Raw genomic sequence first — 17,438 nt, 5'->3', positions numbered from 1 at the left:
GCGGGCGGCCAACCCAAACGAATAAAAAACGGACGAAGTCATCGTTCATTTGGGTTGCCTCATTGGAATTTGGGTTGCCTCATTGGAGTTGCTTTAAAGGCTTCGCGCTCGTGTGTGCCTGGATGCCGGACGTGACCGCGCACTTGCACACACACCGGCAGACCCGCCAAGCGAACGGACGCGCTTGCTCACCCGAACCACTGACCGTACAGCGCATCGTACCGTTGGTGGATCAGCAGTGGACGGCAACCAGGAAGGTCCGTCGGCAACCCGTGTGATTTCTATATTGTTTGGAACATGGAGGCTACACGCACGGGCAGCGGTCCGTCGTCGTGCGACGCACGACGTCGCGGGGGAGACGTGCGGCCCAACACGTACGGGGAAGAAACAACAGGCCCCGCTCCCCATAGATCCGCTGCTCCCCGCCGGCGCGCCCGCGATCTTCCTCGGTCCCGCGAGGCCTGCGACGTACGCCCGACGCGACCGTGCAGCGGCGCAGAGTTCCCGCGCCCGGTCCAGGACGGCCCCGGCAGCGGCGCCAACTTGCTCCGCTGGGGTTGGAGCGCCGGAGTGCAGCGGCCTCGGCTCCCGGGCGGCGGCGGATTTGGATTTGGGCGGTTCGACGAGGGGATTTGGAATGTTGGGTGCGCCTCATTTGGTCACCGTGCCGTGTGAATCGCTCGCGCCTGGCAGCTTCCGGACCGGACGCCCATCGTTTTTTACGAGCCTCCCTCGGATCGATCGCACCTCGCGCGGTGGCTTCCCATAGCATGGGAAATGTCATTCTCATGGTGGTAACATCTTTTTCATCGTAGGTTCCTTCGCCACTCGTGACAAGATTATTCTTCCGTGTACTCGAGTGATAATAAACATTACTAAATCAGAATCATGTTTACTCATCTCCATTTTTGTTCTCCCGTAAAAGGCTGGGCATGGGTGATGCTAGTAGACGTTATCAAAATTAATAATACACTAGTATAAGACAAGAACCTAACGGCATCCAAATACTCTAGTAGTACAAGACATGTTCAGTCTACTTTCGCAATGTGATCCGTACTTCGTACTACGTACCAAGGGGCGTGCATTCAACGATCTGGTTGGTGCATGAGATTTCCAGATCTCTGCTAATCAAGATTTGCTCGTTTAGCATACGACAGGTGTGGCTAGTTAGTGGCTTCCTAAGTGACGCGAGTTAAGCTTAAATTCGCTCATAAGCTGAACTTAACAAACACTTTCAAGCCCTTTTTTTTACAATATACAAAATCGATTTGTAAAAAGAAGATTTATCTGATCTTTTCAAGTGTGGCAGTGGAGATCTTTCTTCTTCTTAATTAAAAGCATCCTCACCAAGAGCGTACATTGGCAAAAACGTGTAGCTAAATTTTCCAGATATTTTAAGATGGAACAATCTTTGCAAAGTAAATCCTACTAGCATATATGTGTGGAAGCTCCATACTAAGTGTCAAGTTTAAAGGCCAAATCAGCATGTTTATCACAAGAGCATCTGGTTCCATTGTGCATTTTAGGCCGCCTTAGCCACCCCTCTACTCTACTACGGCATTAGCCATTAGGGTTTAGGAATGTTCCCCGTGAGAATCACAACAGATAATGCAGGTAAGATCCCCCCTAATCATTGCATGCGATCGGCTCCTTCGTGGCAACTTCTGCCCAAGAACACAAGCTGGCTAGCTACGCCATGACCACCATCCTTATACCATAACAGTCTCAAACTATTGGCCTAATCATAATAGTAATCTAGCTGCCATCTCGGTTTTTGGATGCTAGTGAAAAACTAATGGGGATGCCTCCAAAAGGAATCTATGGGAAGGCAGAGAACACGTATCCAGTGGGGCAAATCATTTTTAAAATGCAAGCCTTGAACGAACTTGCATGGCCCCGGGAACATGGTGCACGGTGCCTTTCCTTGTCCTACAGCCTAGATATCGTTTTCTTGTGTGGAGTATGTCTAGATATAGTTGGTATAGAAAGGCTGGCCGTATTTCATTCCATCAATAATGCTGGGGACACACTTTCATGGGAATAGCCAGGGAGAAAGGGACGCTCCCGCGGAGAATTCTGCGTCCATGAACTCTATTGTCATTCGAATTTGCGTTGAAAAAAGTTATATGTAGTCAGCTAGACAAAGTTGTAAGTCAAACTTTCACAAGAAAAGGTGCAAGTCGAGATATTTATTTTTCAAACTATAGGATTCGCTAAATAAGGCTACAAGGAGCTAGAGTCAATTTAAGACTCAGATATGTAGTGGGGTACAAGGCTAAACAACCTACCTAACAATAGGTACTGGCCCATTCCCATTCCCAATTCAATTTCTATTTTGGATTTTAGGACAAAAACATTCTTGTGTGCATTCCAACTACCGATTATCACATAAAAATAGCTTAAAATTATCAATTCTGCACTGCAAGAATTTTGAAGTTCATATGTTCTACACACAAGATTTCCATTCTCATGAAACCTCCTTGATTGGCGTTGAACACGTGTAATACTATTGGTTAAGGAGAATTGGATCCTTTCGAACATATCATGTAAATAACCTTTTAATTACTGGTAAACATATGATAAGGGCCTCCCCCAATGTTTCTCGACAACAAGTCTTTGGAGAAAACTTTAAAATTGAGTTTCATTTAAACTCTAAAACAGATATAGTTTTTTTTTTCAAAAAATCCTGCCCAGGACACCCTCTATTAATTGAGAACGAGAGAAAAACAAAGTATTTAAAAAAAATATGTACAAACTACATGAGGACTACTACTCCTCAGTGTCATTGCTAGACTCGTGTGGCAAATGGACGCCGACGATGCATTGGATATCCTGAAATGGTATGTGGGATACTTCGAGATGCACTTCAGATATGTACCTTGTCCCGTTATTTTCACCCGCTCCACAATGCATATAGTAGACGACTACTACGAATTGTGTGCGTTTTCTTGGATGTGGTGCCTATGATCACATTCAACCCTGTGTTGACCGATTGGCGATCGTGCATGAGGGAGTTGGAAGGATCCCTAGCCAGTCCTCAAGAAGGCCCCAAACCGCGGGACTGAAATGACAGTCTACTACAGAGGTGGACGACATTCTCCAGGGTTGTTGAGGCAGAGCTAATAAATGAGTTTATGAGGCTAGTAACAGATTGATGAAAGGTCCACTGAGAGAATTCTGCTATGAAGGATTAGCCATGGAAATAGCTTAGCACCTTGATACAGCCCTGGCGTATCAAATTTTGAAATTTTATTTGTAAAATTACGTATAACAACTTTCTTATGAATATGTAAACCAATCCATCCAAACCGTGTATTCTACTGATAACGCTATGTAAAGTGTACTTTAATCGATTAAAAAAAGATTCCGATCAACAATCACTCTATTATTGTGCACTCTTATAACATATAAATAAATTTATTAAATTCATATTTTAAAATAAAATCAATTGGTAGTTAAAATTTTATCTTAAAGCAACCAAATATGGCCTAAAAAGGAAATGGATGGGTAATACCTAGGTGTGGCCGTAGCTCTACACATTTTAATAGCCACCAAAGATAGTTATGACTTGAGCTGGCACCCCGCAAACTCCACTTGGCGCGCTATATAAACCCCTTTTGCCAGTTGCCACTGCCATCACAACCCACAAGCAAACAAGCAGCAGCCAATTAAACAAGCCAGGCTAGCGATCGATCGATCGATCTCATCGCCGTCGACTCGAGCTCCAGCACCGGCGGCGACGACGACAGCATGGGCAACAGCCTGCGGTGCTGCCTGACCTGCATGCTCCCCTGCGGCTCCTTCGACGTGGTCCGCATCGTCCACCTCAGCGGCCGCGTCGACGAGTTCAGCTGCCCGATCACGGGCGGCGCCGTCCTCGCCGAGCACCCCAACCACACCATCGCCACGGCCTGGTCCTCCGCCGGCGTCGGGTGCCCCACCAAGAAGCTCGTCATCGTGTCGCCGGACACCGAGCTCAAGCGCGGCCGCATCTACTTCCTCATCCCGTCCGCGACGGTGCCGGCGGTCGACAGGAGGAAGAAAAGCCGCCCGGGCTCCAACAAGAAGAGCAGGCGGCCGAGCAGCCGGGGCAAGAGCGGCGGCGGCGCCGCGAGCACCGCGGAGCAGGATAACTACCTGACGGAGCTGCTGTCCGAGAAGACCGCGTCGGGCGCCCACCGGAGGCGGCGGAGCGGCTGCAGGGTCGGCGTGTGGCGGCCGGAGCTCGAGAGCATTGTGGAGGAGGCCTCGGAGTAGAGGGCTCGAAGAGTTCTCTCATCTTTCTTCACCCCCTCCTCCTATTATTCTTGCTTCCTCTCTGTCTTCCGATGTGAATACCACGATGGAGAACGTATTTCCAGTTCTCAATGCCCTGACACATGTATGTACAGTGATGTACAGAGGGTTTAGTGGTTCTTAGATCGGAGATGAGAGGAAAAAATTATTGTAAGCCCCCCAACATGTACAGAGATATTTAGCTGAGCTGATTGAATTTTTCTGGGAAAATCTTTCATGGTGTGTGCTATCACCAAAAACAAAGATATGGTTGAGTCGACTCAAGTTTCTACAAAAATCTTTCATAACATGGAGTATTTCCTCTCGTTCAAAACAGAAGACGATGTGTGATTCAATGATTTCATCTTTATATTAGTCACCTGCTGCAAGCAGTAAACTCCACTTGGGACATTGAACTCGGTGTATGCGGGGTTTTCGACAAAATCCATAGGAGAATCTCACAAGCACTGCTCATAAAAGTGAAAGGAACACAACCAAAGTGGCAGCGCAAGGTAGGTTATCTATTTGGATTACAATGCTTATTGTCGGCAAATCGACTTAAGATCTCCCCATTGCCGAGGAACTATTGAAGGAAATGATAACTTGATAAGTATCAACATGAATCGGATACTACACGAAAGGAAAGGGAAGCGGAAAAAGGTATCCAACCCCAATTATTGTCCGAAATGCTTAGAGAAGTTCTAATAAGAAAAAAAAAGAGGATATAGAAGTAACATTTATGTACCATACTACACACAAGAAAAAAAAAACTGAAGTTTAAACCGCTACTTGAGAAACTCAAAATGATAAATCTTGTTGCGTATAGTGGCTAATCCAAATTAAACTGAAAATTTCAAATCCAAAACTCAAAACATATCTCCAATAACAGAAAAAGAAGAAGGGAAATTCCAGTTGAGAATACAAGCTAATCTAATTTGGGTTGTTAACTGGTGGTCCTAGTGTCAATTATCTACACTGTGATTTATTTTGTTCTTGAGCTGCCCTTGGAATTTCGGCAAATTATGTGGTATGCTAAATACGTATTGTTTATGTGTTTTGTATGTTCCAAAAAATTCTAGAGAGCACAGCCAGTGTCTGATGCACCTCAACCCCGGTGCTGTAGATACATTATGGGGGGCCAATTCACTAACACCGGTGCCATAAACCTCTTTTCCATGTCATGACTAATGAGTGCATATGGACTCGATCAACGTCAACAATCTGACAATGCAGGATAAACTTGTACGTAATGCACCACGGAGGACGTAATACACACGTACCTAGAACATTTGCGGATAACAAGGATAGAACTCATAAATTTAATTCAAGGGCTAAATCACACAACACTTCATAGATTGCAACACCATTATTTTCAGTTCGGTATTCAAGTAGAAATTTTTGAATGTTGTAATTCAAATTTTCAGTTGCACAGAACTTTGCATTAATTAAAGCGAAAAGTTCTTGCACATGTTTGCCGTACAGAATCCATGTGAAATTGCGAATGAGCAGCTGTCACTTGAGAGAAATTGCAAGTCAACTCAATCTGAGTCTCTTAGAGCACTCCGGGTATTAGCATTATGTTAGTCAAGTCAAGATCCTGTCACCATTAGATCAATATAGCTGGCATTCCTTAGATTAGGCCTTAGATCAGGCATGTTAAGTAGGCTAAGTACGCCACTAACATGTGCCGCCAGTCGTGCAAGCGATGCTCCACCATCTAAAAGTCACACATTGCCCTTTCAGCCAGCTTATTCTGTCAAGTAAAATGCTCTCAGGCCCAGCTGATTAACCAACAATCGGCCCAAGCAAATGCTCAGAACTCAATTCATAGTGTGGTATGTTAAACGTGATGATATGGTTGCGTGCGTGTAGACTTGTACAAGGCGTATACAGGAAGGGAGATCAACACCGCCGGAGGAGTAGTTAGTTAGCTAAACTCTTTTATATCTTTATCTCCTCTTATCCCTAGTTTTCTTCCTTTACAAGATATATCTATCTCAACAACCTGTACGCGTATTTGGGCTCGCAACCCTTCTATTTAACATGCAACACGTCGGCCAGGAAGGCTAAGACGTTTACCGCAAGTCGCACATGGTATACAGAGCCTTCTTCTTCCACCAAAAACCCTAGCTAATCCATCTCCATCAAGTGCGCAGCCATGTCTTCCTCCTCCGCCTCCTTCCAGTCGCCGCTCAGCGGTGGAGTCCCGGAGAAGCTCTCCCGCACCAACTATGTTCTGTGGCGGACCCAGATCACGCCGCAGCTGCGGGGCGCCGGCGTCTTCCACTACGTCGACGGCACAGCGACAGAGACGGCCAAGGACCTCACCAGCAAGGACGCCGCTGGCAAGGAGACCACCGAGCCGAATCCCCTTCATCCACTTTGGGTGAAGGAGGACCAGCGGGTCCTAGGATACCTGCTCCATAACCTCTCCAAGGAGGTGCTCGTCACGGTGACCACGATCACCACGGCGCACGAACTCTGGGTGGCACTGGCGAGCATGTTCTCGTCACAGTCACCCAGCCGCGTCAACAACATCCGTACAACGCTGATCAATGCGCAGAAGGGAAATCAATCGGTGGCCTCCTTCTTCGCCGCCATGAGAGGTCTCGTCGATGAACTCGCCGCGGTGGGCAAACCCATCCAAGATGACGAGCTCATGTCCTACATCATCCACGGGCTGGACCAAGACTATCAGCCCCTTGTCTCCGCACTAGATGCTCGCGTCACCCCGGTAACTCTTGATGAACTTTTTGCCATGCTCAGTAACTTTGATCAACGCATGGCGCAGTACCAAGGCTCCGGTGGTGGCTTCAAATCGTCGGCCAACTCTGCGTTCAGAGGCCGCGGTGGTGGCTCTTGCTCACGCCCATCTCCCCGTGGCAAGGGGAGGTTTGGCTCCAGCAGTGGTGGCTACTCCAACAACTTGCATGGTGGCGGCTGCTCCGGAAACTCCAAAGGGCGTCGCGGTGGTGGCAGTGGTGGCTCCAACAGATCCCGCCCAGATTTGCCTCGCTGCCAAATCTGTGGCAAGCCAGGACATATGGCAAAGGATTGTTGGTACCGCTACGAAGAAGATGATGGTGACTCCTCGCAAGATGAAGAGAAAGTTGCCACTGCAGCCGATGGCTCCTATGGAGTTGACACAAACTGGTACGTTGAAAGCGGCGCCACCAACCACATCACCAACGAGCTCAAGAAAGTCACCATGAAGGAGAAGTATCGTGGAAAGGATCAAATTCACACGACCAATGGTGAAGGTATGGGCATACGTCACATTGGCCATTCAATTTTTAATACCCCTAGTTGTAAAATTCATCTCAAAAGAATCTTGCATGTTCCTAGTGCCTACAAAAATCTTCTCTCCGTTCATAGAATTGCCATTGACAATCATGTTTTTCTCGAGTTTCATCCTTATTTCTTTTTGATCACGGATCATGCCACGAGGAAAGTTCTCTATCGCGGTAGATGTGTTCGAGGGTTCTACCCGTTGATTCCGGAGTTTAGAAGATTCAATAAACAAGCTTGTGGTGCTATCAAGCTTTTGTCCACACGATGGCACGATCGTTTAGGACATGCCTCTTTCTCTTTGGTTGAAAAATTACTTAGGAAAAATAAGCTCCCGTTTGTTGGTGGGCGAAACATTGAAACTATTTGTAATTCATGTCAGTGTGCTAAAAGTCATCAGTTACCGTACCCTATATCTACTAGTGTCTCCACCAAACCTTTGCAGTTGATCTTTTCTGATGTGTGGGGGCCTGCCCCCTCCTCTGTTGGTAGACACACGTATTATGTGAGTTTCATCGATGACTATAGCAAATTTTCATGGATCTATCTCCTCAAGAGAAGATCAAATGTATTCCAAGTTTTCCACAACTTTCAAGCACTTGTTGAAAGAAAGTTTGACAGTAAGATTCTTGCTGTCCAGTCTGATTGGGGAGGGGAATACGAGAAACTCAATTCCTTCTTCCAAAGCATAGGCATATCTCACCATGTATCATGCCCGCACGCTCACCAACAAAACGGGTCGGCCGAACGCAAGCATAGGCACATTGTTGAGGTTAGCTTGGCCCTCCTAGCCGGAGCATCCATGCCCCTCAAGTTCTGGGATGAGGCTTTTCTGACACCTGTTCATATTATCAACATGTTACCTAGCCGTGTTATCAACAATGAAACACCCATGGAACGTCTCCTCCACACAAAACCAGACTACACCTCTCTTCGTGTTTTTGGCTGTGCTTGTTGGCCAAATCTTTGATTACAACAAACGCAAGCTCATGTTTAGATCAAAACAGTGTGCTTTCCTTGGTTATAGTGCCCAACACAAAGGTGTCAAGTGTCTTGACATCTCCACTGGTAGGGTTTACATCTCTCGCGATGTTGTCTTTGATGAGACCAAGTTCCCCTTTGCGGATCTACACCCTAACGCCGGCACACTCCTCCGCAAAGAAATTTTGCTCCTACCTTCTCATCTTTCTGGCTATGATCAAGGGGGTATTGCAAATTGTGATGATCATATGTTGACTAACCCTACCAATAGTCTCCATGAGCCTTGTGATGATGCAGAAAATAGTGGTGCAAAAATCGCAGAAAATGGTGACGAAAACGGACCAACTGGTCCTTATTTCATGTGTCCTAGTTCAGGGGACAGATCCTCCTCGGGATCGGAGCAAGAGCTGCAGACGCGCAGCCGATCTTCCTCGGGATCCGCGCCTGGCAGCGAATCTGCCGCGTCAGTCCCGACAGACGCAGGCGGGCGTGCGGACGCCTTAGGCGGACATACAGGCGAGTCTGCGTCAGCCACGCAACAGAGCCTGGCGGGCCGCAATGCCCCCTCTCGCGCGCGTGAACCATCGCCCGACAGGTGGCAGGCTGGCTCTAGTCTGGGCTGGGTCCAGCAGGACGGCCAACTGCGCGTCTACAAGCGGCACGTCACTACTGGTTCGGCGGATGCGGGGGCAGGCTCTGTCAGCCCAGGGTCCAGGCAGCAATCATTGGGCCATGATGATGCGCCCCGGCCCAGATCCTCTGTGGCCAACTCGTCGCTTGCACCACGCGCCACGACCGCAGAAAATCCGAACCCGGCATCGCCTGCTCACGCTGCGGATTCTGGAGCCCTGCATGGATCTTCCTCGGGATCAGGACAGGATCAGCCCGGTCCAGACCCTGGATCCTCTGTGTCGGAGTGTTCTGCAGAGGCTCCTGTTGCTACTCCGCGCCGAACACGACTTCAACAAGGGGTAATTAAACCTGTTGATTATAAGCATGTTACAAAATATGGGCTAGTGTGTTCAACAGGTGAACCAGGAGAACCCAATACTCTTGAAGATGATTTGGGTGATGCACGTTGGAGAAAAGCAATGAATGATGAAATCATGGCACTTAGGAAAAACAGAACATGGCATTTGGTTCCTCCACAACGAGGTAAAAATCTCATTGACTGTAAGTGGTTTTTTAGGATAAAAAGGAAAGCTGATGGAACCATTGACCGTTATAAGGCCAGACTCGTTGCAAAGGGCTTTAAACAACGGTATGGCATTGACTATGAGGACACATTTAGTTCAGTTGTGAAAGCTGTTACTATTCGTCTTGTTTTGTCTATTGCTGTGTCCAGGGGATAGAGTTTACGTCAGCTAGACGTTCAGAACGAGTTCCTCCATGGTGTTTTGGAAGAAGAGGTTTACATGAAACAACCACCTGGGTTTGCAAATGCACGTGCACCACTTCATGTGTGCAAGCTTGACAAGGCATTGTATGGACTGAAATAGGCCCCAAGAGCATGGTATTCTCGTCTCAGTAAAAAGATGCAAGCACTTGGCTTTGTTCCTTCAAAGTCTGACACCTCGTTATTTATCTATAACAAGTAAAGTATATCCATATTTGTTCTCATATATGTTGATGATATAATTGTGACAAGTTCATCTGATGAAGCAATAACAATACTGTTGAAGGATTTGAGTGCAGAATTTGCTCTCAAGGATCTAGGAGATCTACATTATTTTCTTGGTATTGAGGTCAAGCAACACAAGGATGGTCTTCACCTCTCTCAAGAAAAGTATGCAACATACTTAGTAAAAAAGGCTGGTTTGCAAAGCTGTAAGGTTGCACCCACTCCTTTATCTAGTACAGAAAAATTGTCTCTTACTGAAGGAGAGCTCCTGAGTTCAGAAAATGGTACAAAATACAGAAGTCTGGTAGGTGCACTTCAGTACTTAACACTGACCAGGCCAGACATTTCCTTTGCCGTTAACAAAGTATGTCAGTTTCTCCATGCACCTACCACTGTTCACATGACTGCTGCAAAACGTATAGTAAGATATGTGAAAAATACATTGAGCATTGGTCTAAATTTCAGCAAGTCATCCTCTACACTTATCAGTGCCTTCTCTGACTCAGATTGGGCTGGGTGTCTAGATGACAGACGCTCAACTGGTGGTTTTGCAGTATTCTTTGAACCTAATTTGATATCTTGGAGTGCAAGGAAGCAAGCTACAGTTTCAAGGTCCAATACAGAAGCAGAATACAAAGCATTAGCCAATGCAACAGCAGAGATCATATGGGTGCAGTCAATTTTAAAGGAACTAGGTATGAAAAGCACTAGAGCTCCATGTTTATGGTGTGACAATCTAGGTGCTACCTATTTTATCAGCAAATCCAGTCTTTCATGCTAGAAGTAAGCACATTGAGATAGACTTTCACTTTGTTCAAGAAAGAGTTGCAAATAAACTCTTGGAGATTCGGTTTATTCACTCTCAAGACCAGGTTGCAGATGGTTTCACCAAAGCTCTACCCATAAGAAGTTTTGAAGACTTCAAACATAATCTCAATTTGATGAAGTTGTGATTAAGGGAGGGTGTTAAACGTGATGATATGGTTGCATGCGTGTAGACTTGTACAAGGCGTATACAGGAAGGGAGATCAACACCGCCAAAGGAGTAGTTAGTTAGCTAAACTCTTTTGTATCTTTATCTCCTCTTATCCCTAGTTTTCTTCCTTTACAAGATGTATCTATCTAAACAACCTGTACGCGTATTTGGGCTCGCAACCCTTCTATTTAACATGCAACACGTCGGCCAGGAAGGCTAAGACGTTTACCGCAAGTCGCACATGGTATATGAATTGTGGCTAATAGATATCCTGCCAATATTTTGGCCATGACTAAAAACTTGGTCTTTGCAGAGACGGATCTGCATAGAGCTCAACAAGGGCCAGGGCCCCCACCAAAGTTTACAAGTTTCACAAGAGTTTGCTTGCATTTTTCAAATCTACTTCTACACAAGAAATACCATCACTCCACTGATTTGCCCCCACTCCAGTTTGCACTTCTCTCCAATCAGTGGCAGAATTTGTGGCGTGTCGCTCCAGCGAGGATTCATGCATCCCCCAATGTAACTCAATCTATGGCCCTCTGCCGCCGTAGAAATATCTTATTTATCTCGAGGGAAACAGCACACGGAATTTTCTTCTCAATACCATCTCATCAGCCGGCTAATTACTTGTGTAGCTTTTTCTAATTTGCGTCAATCGGTGGCCGTTGTTTGTGGTGATCGGTGACGGACTGGTACGCCATCGCCAGCGCCAGAGCCTGCGATCAAATCCAAAACACACAAACATGGTCAGCATCATCACCGTTCCTCATGTCAACAAGTTTCCTGCTGTGAACTCTAGTGGTGCCGTTGCTCAAGGTAAGTAAGATGTCCTGGGACAAGAAGAAAGCTTACAATGTGGTCATGGTCAGGGGGAGCATATATGCCCGTCGTCACTGTGGTTCGTCTCCTCGTGTTGCCTTTTGGTGGGTGCTCGATGCTCTTGAAGCCCGTAGGCACCACGACGATGGGCAACCCCACGAGATTTCCCAGACAAACGAGCTCCCAGTCGGTCACATTGCCGATGAACGCGTCAACCGTGAAGCTCTCCTGGACCTCCCTGATCAGCCTACCTCGCGCTCTCTGTGCCTGTTCATCGGAATAGTAAAAATAAGACCGGATCCAGTGAATAAGTATTGTCAATGTGTTTGGTATGGTTGGTACATCACCTGTACATAGTCGACTGCTGGGACCAATCGTGCGCGACGAAGCTCCACCGGCCACTGGTCTTGAGCTTCATACTCATCGTCGTGTCCTTCGCGTTGCCAATTGTCAAAATGTGCAAGCATATCGACGTCCATCGTGATGTTTAGAATGGACTGAACCGATTCGACGGTGTAGTTCAACTTGAAAGGCACAAGCTTAGCACCCTTGGCGGAGAGGACCTTGACAACCTGGTATTATGAAATCAAGAACAGAGTTTGTCCGAGGATCAGACCAGGAACGAGCAATTTCATTACATGAACCAGACTGCCGAACACATTTAGGGTCCCAGTTACCTCCATCTCAGCGCTGTCAAGATATCCAACAGTGAATTTTGTGATGTCAACATGAAATGGGTCCTCTAAAGCAATTTCACGAGACGAGGGATCACCAGCATCCGCGCCACGGATTGCATCTAATACAATAGCACAGTCTGTTGCGCTTCTGCAGAAAGGACCGAGTTTGTCCTGCCATTTTACGATAATAAACTCATCATTCACAAGGCTGAATCCAATCTGAAGGGAAAATGAATAATTTGCATGAACGTACCAGACTCTCAGAAAGGCTCATGACGCCGGTCCGTGCAATTGTTCCAAATGATGGGCGCAAAGCAGTTACTCCACATCTAGCTGCAGGATATGTTATGGATCCTGCCGTTTCTGAACCAATTGCAAAGGGAACCATTCCTAGGAGAATGAAAAGAAGTTTCATTTAGTATACATATTATTCGTTTGGTTACAGGTGCAAATATGTTTACAAGTAAACCTGCACTGGTGCTAGCTGTCGGCCCTGCTGATGAACCAGTAGAAAATTCCTCAATGTTCCATGGGTTTCGTGTTCTTCCCCCAAACCATATATCATCATAGGCGAGTGAACCTGTCACAAGCTTCGCTACGAGGACTGCCCCAGCAGACTTCAATCTGTATAAGGATGATACACATGGAACTCAGAACACTGCTTAAACACAGAAAGTGACCATAGGACGTCAATTTGGGCGCCTATTCATACTGTAGGGCAGGGGTCTCCCTTGCAGTTTTATTTCAAAAACAAACATTGCTTAAACACTATGCTGCAGGAGAGATGAACAGACCTTTTGTATACAAAAGCTTCCATATCAATAACTTGATTCTTGAATGTCTTTGAGCCCCAAGTTGTATTGTACTGTGGTACTGCAATTATATCTTTCAGGCCATATGGAATGCCATGCAGGGGACCTAGTATGAGAAGTTGTCAGTACAACATTTATGCATTAGCATAGTACTGACACTGGATGGCCTTGCTTGCAACTAATTTCACATAATCGAGAGACTCCCCCCTTCGGAGTTTTAAAACACGTGTAGAAGGTTGCGCAAGATGCTACTGATCATCATTTTGTTCCACTCCTCAATAAAGTGAGAATCAATCTTAACAGGAAGCTATGTATGCCGAAAAATGTTATCGATGAAACAAAAGATTTAGGAAAAATCAAATAGCCATCTTATAATTCCCAGAAGATTTCTCACATAGTCACATACCAAGGTATTTTCCTTGCTCCAGCAAGTCATCTGCCTCTTTTGCTTGTTTGTATGCTAAATCTTCAGTGTATGTAATAACAGATTCAAGAACAGCACCATACCTAATGAAAATATCAAATGCTACATAATTAACAAACAATACTCAGTCTAATGTTATACTCATATAAGTCCATGTGAAAAACGTGAGGAAGAAAAAAAAAGCCAAACCTTTTTAATCTCCTTAAAAATACATCAGTAAGTTCACGTGATGTTATTTTCTTTGTCCTAATAAGCTCACCAAGCTCAATTATCTGACATGGAGATTACTGAATCAAAAGATATTCATTTGAAGTCCATAACCAATGTATGATAAAATGGTTAATAAAACTGACCGACATAAAGGCAATATCCTCATCATTGCTAGGACGCTGTATCATAGAGGCTTGAGGATAGTCGAACGTTTCACTCTCCTTGACTTTGCTTTTGCTACTCCACGATGATTGGAAGACTAGAACAGAAGGGTCATGCAATCCACCATCCTTAATAGCCACCAACCTTCGATTTTCTCTAAATGCAGGCACATTAAATTCTTTTGCGCCGTTTTCCATCTCACGTAGCTGGCAGAACCAAGCAGAGCATAGGTGGATAAAACAACAATGTTAACACCATAATTATTGGAAAAAATATTAGCACATCAGGACATGAAAACTAAGGGAACCCTTCGTAATTACTTTTGAATCATTGAAAAAATCAGCATCGAAGTACTTCATGGACTCCTTCAAGGCAATCACACCGCCTACTGGTTCTTTTCTCGAAATATCTTTTGCAGGAATAGCATCCTTCGTGTCCTGAAAATATAGAGGTAAATCGATAGGCCCAGTAATAAAAAATTGAGAAGAACATTGCTAAATTTAACAGTAGAGAAGTCCATGCCTTCCAAATCTTGTGGTATTTGGAAACAAGGGTATTTGAATGAATCTTCCCACTCGTTGGCAAGGATAACCATGCGCATTTTGGTGGCCACGCGGCCCACGTCTGTTTCCACAATATAATAAACCATAAGAAAGCTTTCCTAAGAGCGAATTACACATGAATCATTGACCTTATGGTCAGACACCAGACATTTAGAAGAAAAAATATACCAATCTGGAAAAAATGTGACTGTGTGGGAGCAACGTCTAGTTAGTAGTGTCATGCAGCATGTACCATGTACAACCATTAAACCAGATCACTTTTTATCCTCAAGAGAACACCTGTAGTCAGAAACTTGGGCACACCATTCCAACTAAACTAATGAAGAAATCCAATAGTAGGCCCAGCTATATTTATTGCCCACATTGTCACATTCCAACAGAACCACGGATATTATTAAAGAAAAAAAACTGAAGTGCCTGCATAATGCAGTGATAAGCAGGAATCAGCTGCGAAATGTCAAAAACACTACAACAAAAGCGAGTTCTTATCGCGCAATCTCATCCTTCATCGGCAATTTGGCACCCCCACCAGTCCACCACCTGAAAGAAAAAATAGCAGCCGGCCTGGACGGCTTAACTGCAGTAGGGCACTCCAGGAAGCGGACAGTTCGCTGGTGCCAAGTGCCAAGTGCCATCAGCCAACTGCCAACCTTGACAGGCAAGGTCACGACATGAACAGTAGCATAGTACGAGGCCAAGCCAGCAGCCTAGTACGCAATTCGCTAAATCGCTGAGCAATCACCATCGTTCACGAAAGGCGACTTGCTGGTCTATCAATGGGCTCGCTCGGCGCTCGCCATCTGATTCTTTTTTAATCGACGACGAGACCATTTGGTTGGTCTCAATCTCAACTCAATCACCACGCTGCGCCACTATGCTGCTGAATCGAATGGAAGTGCTAAAGAAATCGGCGTACCATGATGCTGCCGGTGACGCTGGCGAGGCCGCCTCCTCCTTCTCCGGTGCCTCCTGTTCTGGGAGCGGCGGCGGCGGTTTTCAGGGCAGCGAAACAGAGGGCGGCGAAGAGGAGGAGGAGGTGGAGACTCGGCGGCGGGCGGCGGCGTCCACGTGGAATCCGCATGGCCGACACCTGGCGGGCGCCCGCGCGGGCCAGCCGGGGGACCGGGAGAGAGAGAGAGGGGGGGAATTAATGGAACAGGGGATCTCTATCCGCTGCTTGAGAGAGAGAAGACCCTGTGTTCGTCGGAGTAGATTTAAGTAAGGTCTCCGCTGAAATCAGTGGGTCTCCTTCTCGCGCTTTTCCGCCAGTGATGATTAAATGAAGGGGAACTTTAACAAACCACCAACTCTGCTGATTGCTGCTGCGCTTCGGCCGCGTCCTCCAACTGCCGCGTGTCCTTGTGGGGATATCCCAGCTAGCCCAAGATATCGTTCACACATTTTTTCTTCCTGCTTCTTTTCTTCCTTTTTCTAGCACGTATATTCATGTGTTGCAATGAAAGAGAAAACTTTTAAAGAACGGCACCCCGTCGACGAGCAAGGAGAAGAGGTGAACCTTGATGAGATCTTCCCAAGGTTTCACTGTGCCGCCAGCCGGGTAACGTCCTTCGTCGACTTGGATGACTTTCTGGAGCTAACTGATGTTGACCTTGAGTCTGAGGAGTGAGTTTGAAAAACAGTTATATTTGCCTTGGTATGCCGAGTGGAAGTGTAAAACCTAAGCCCGGCCGGTGATGGTGATGCTACAGTTTTAACTTTATATCTTAACTACTTTCCTGCACTTGAAATTGCTTTTTCTGACTCTTTTCCCTTTGAATCTTTCGCAATTGATCGTCCTGTCACTCGGTTTTCCTTCGCTTTTTTCTTGCCAACTAGACAGACGGACTGTCGGCTAGCTGGTGACAAGAGGTTACCACAATCTTCCGAGTTACCTTTGATTTCTTTGCTAAGATAGAAAGAGAATAGGCCGAGCCGCCGAGGGACACTCTTCAAGGATTGCACCTTAAGGGTGGACTTTGTTCTAAATTAGACTGTTGGCTAGGTTGAGCCCTTTTAGTGGCCTAGCCCCCGAGCGTGGCTAGCTCCCGAGTGTGATGAAGCCAACAACTTTCTGCCAAGTTAGAACAGTCGGAAACACTCAAAGTAGTTATTGGGAATGCAAATTTTATTTCATCGAGTCGGACTCAGAAATGTTATTATGCTACAAAGCTAAGAAGAAATCGTAATGACAAGAGTAAGGGAAACTCATGTGTAAAATCGGCGTAGGAGTGTTGTGTTCCCCGTAGCCTTCGTCTCTTCACTTTTGAGGATGTCATAATGTCAGAAAGTGTTGTTGCTCAACACTTGGGAGATTATGAATGGTCCTTCCTGTGACGCCCCCGATTTAATCGTACACTAATCATACACGCAAACGTGTACGATCAAGATCAGGGACTCACGGAAAGATATCACAACACAACTCTACAAATAAAATAAGTCATACAAGCATCATATTACAAGCCAGGGGCTCTCGAGGGCTCGAATACAAGAGCTCGATCATAGACGAGTCAGCGGAAGCAACAATATCTGAGTACAGACATAAGTTAAACAAGTTTGCCTTAAGAAGGCTAGCACAAACTGGGATACAGATCGAAAGAGGCGCAGGCCTCCTGCCTGGGATCAACCTA

General features: G+C 46.1%; 2 protein-coding genes and 1 pseudogene across 4 annotated transcripts; 2 read left to right on the top strand and 1 right to left on the bottom strand.

Annotated features, from left to right (window-relative positions):
- Positions 1-3,641: 3,641 nt before the first annotated feature.
- On the top strand, positions 3,642-4,539 carry LOC125548775 (uncharacterized). The gene has a single exon (XM_048712316.2). It carries the CDS (start codon positions 3,751-3,753, stop codon positions 4,255-4,257), a length of 507 nt encoding a protein of 168 aa, XP_048568273.1. The 5' UTR covers positions 3,642-3,750; the 3' UTR covers positions 4,258-4,539.
- A 2,374-nt stretch (positions 4,540-6,913) lies between these two features.
- LOC125549709 (small nucleolar RNA Z247) lies at positions 6,914-7,052 on the top strand (annotated as a pseudogene).
- Positions 7,053-11,365: 4,313 nt separating this feature from the next.
- LOC125545177 (Amidase family protein) lies at positions 11,366-16,077 on the bottom strand. 3 transcript variants are annotated; one of them, XM_087513406.1, is made up of 13 exons: positions 15,728-16,077; positions 14,771-14,872; positions 14,569-14,676; positions 14,230-14,454; positions 14,066-14,148; positions 13,859-13,959; positions 13,435-13,558; positions 13,110-13,264; positions 12,894-13,030; positions 12,641-12,811; positions 12,311-12,535; positions 11,997-12,230; positions 11,366-11,860 (listed from the first exon to the last, which is right to left on the bottom strand). In XM_087513406.1, the coding sequence occupies exons 1-13, from the start codon at positions 15,890-15,892 to the stop codon at positions 11,786-11,788; spliced, it is 1,905 nt and encodes a 634-aa protein (XP_087369532.1). In that variant the 5' UTR covers positions 15,893-16,077; the 3' UTR covers positions 11,366-11,785. The 3 variants fall into 3 exon arrangements, with proteins under 3 accessions (XP_087369532.1, XP_048565009.2, XP_048565010.2); XM_048709052.2 differs by having other exon boundaries at positions 14,569-14,685; positions 15,728-16,076; XM_048709053.2 differs by lacking the exon at positions 14,771-14,872 and having other exon boundaries at positions 14,569-14,685; positions 15,728-16,076.
- Between the last annotated feature and the right edge of the window lie 1,361 nt (positions 16,078-17,438).

This window comes from Triticum urartu, chromosome 3A (genome assembly GCF_056163025.1).
Source record: "Triticum urartu cultivar PI428250 chromosome 3A, HENAU_Tu73, whole genome shotgun sequence".
Taxonomy (NCBI): Eukaryota; Viridiplantae; Streptophyta; class Magnoliopsida; order Poales; family Poaceae; genus Triticum; species Triticum urartu.
Note: the sequence above shows the minus strand (reverse complement) of the source record. Positions and strands in the feature narration are given on the sequence as shown.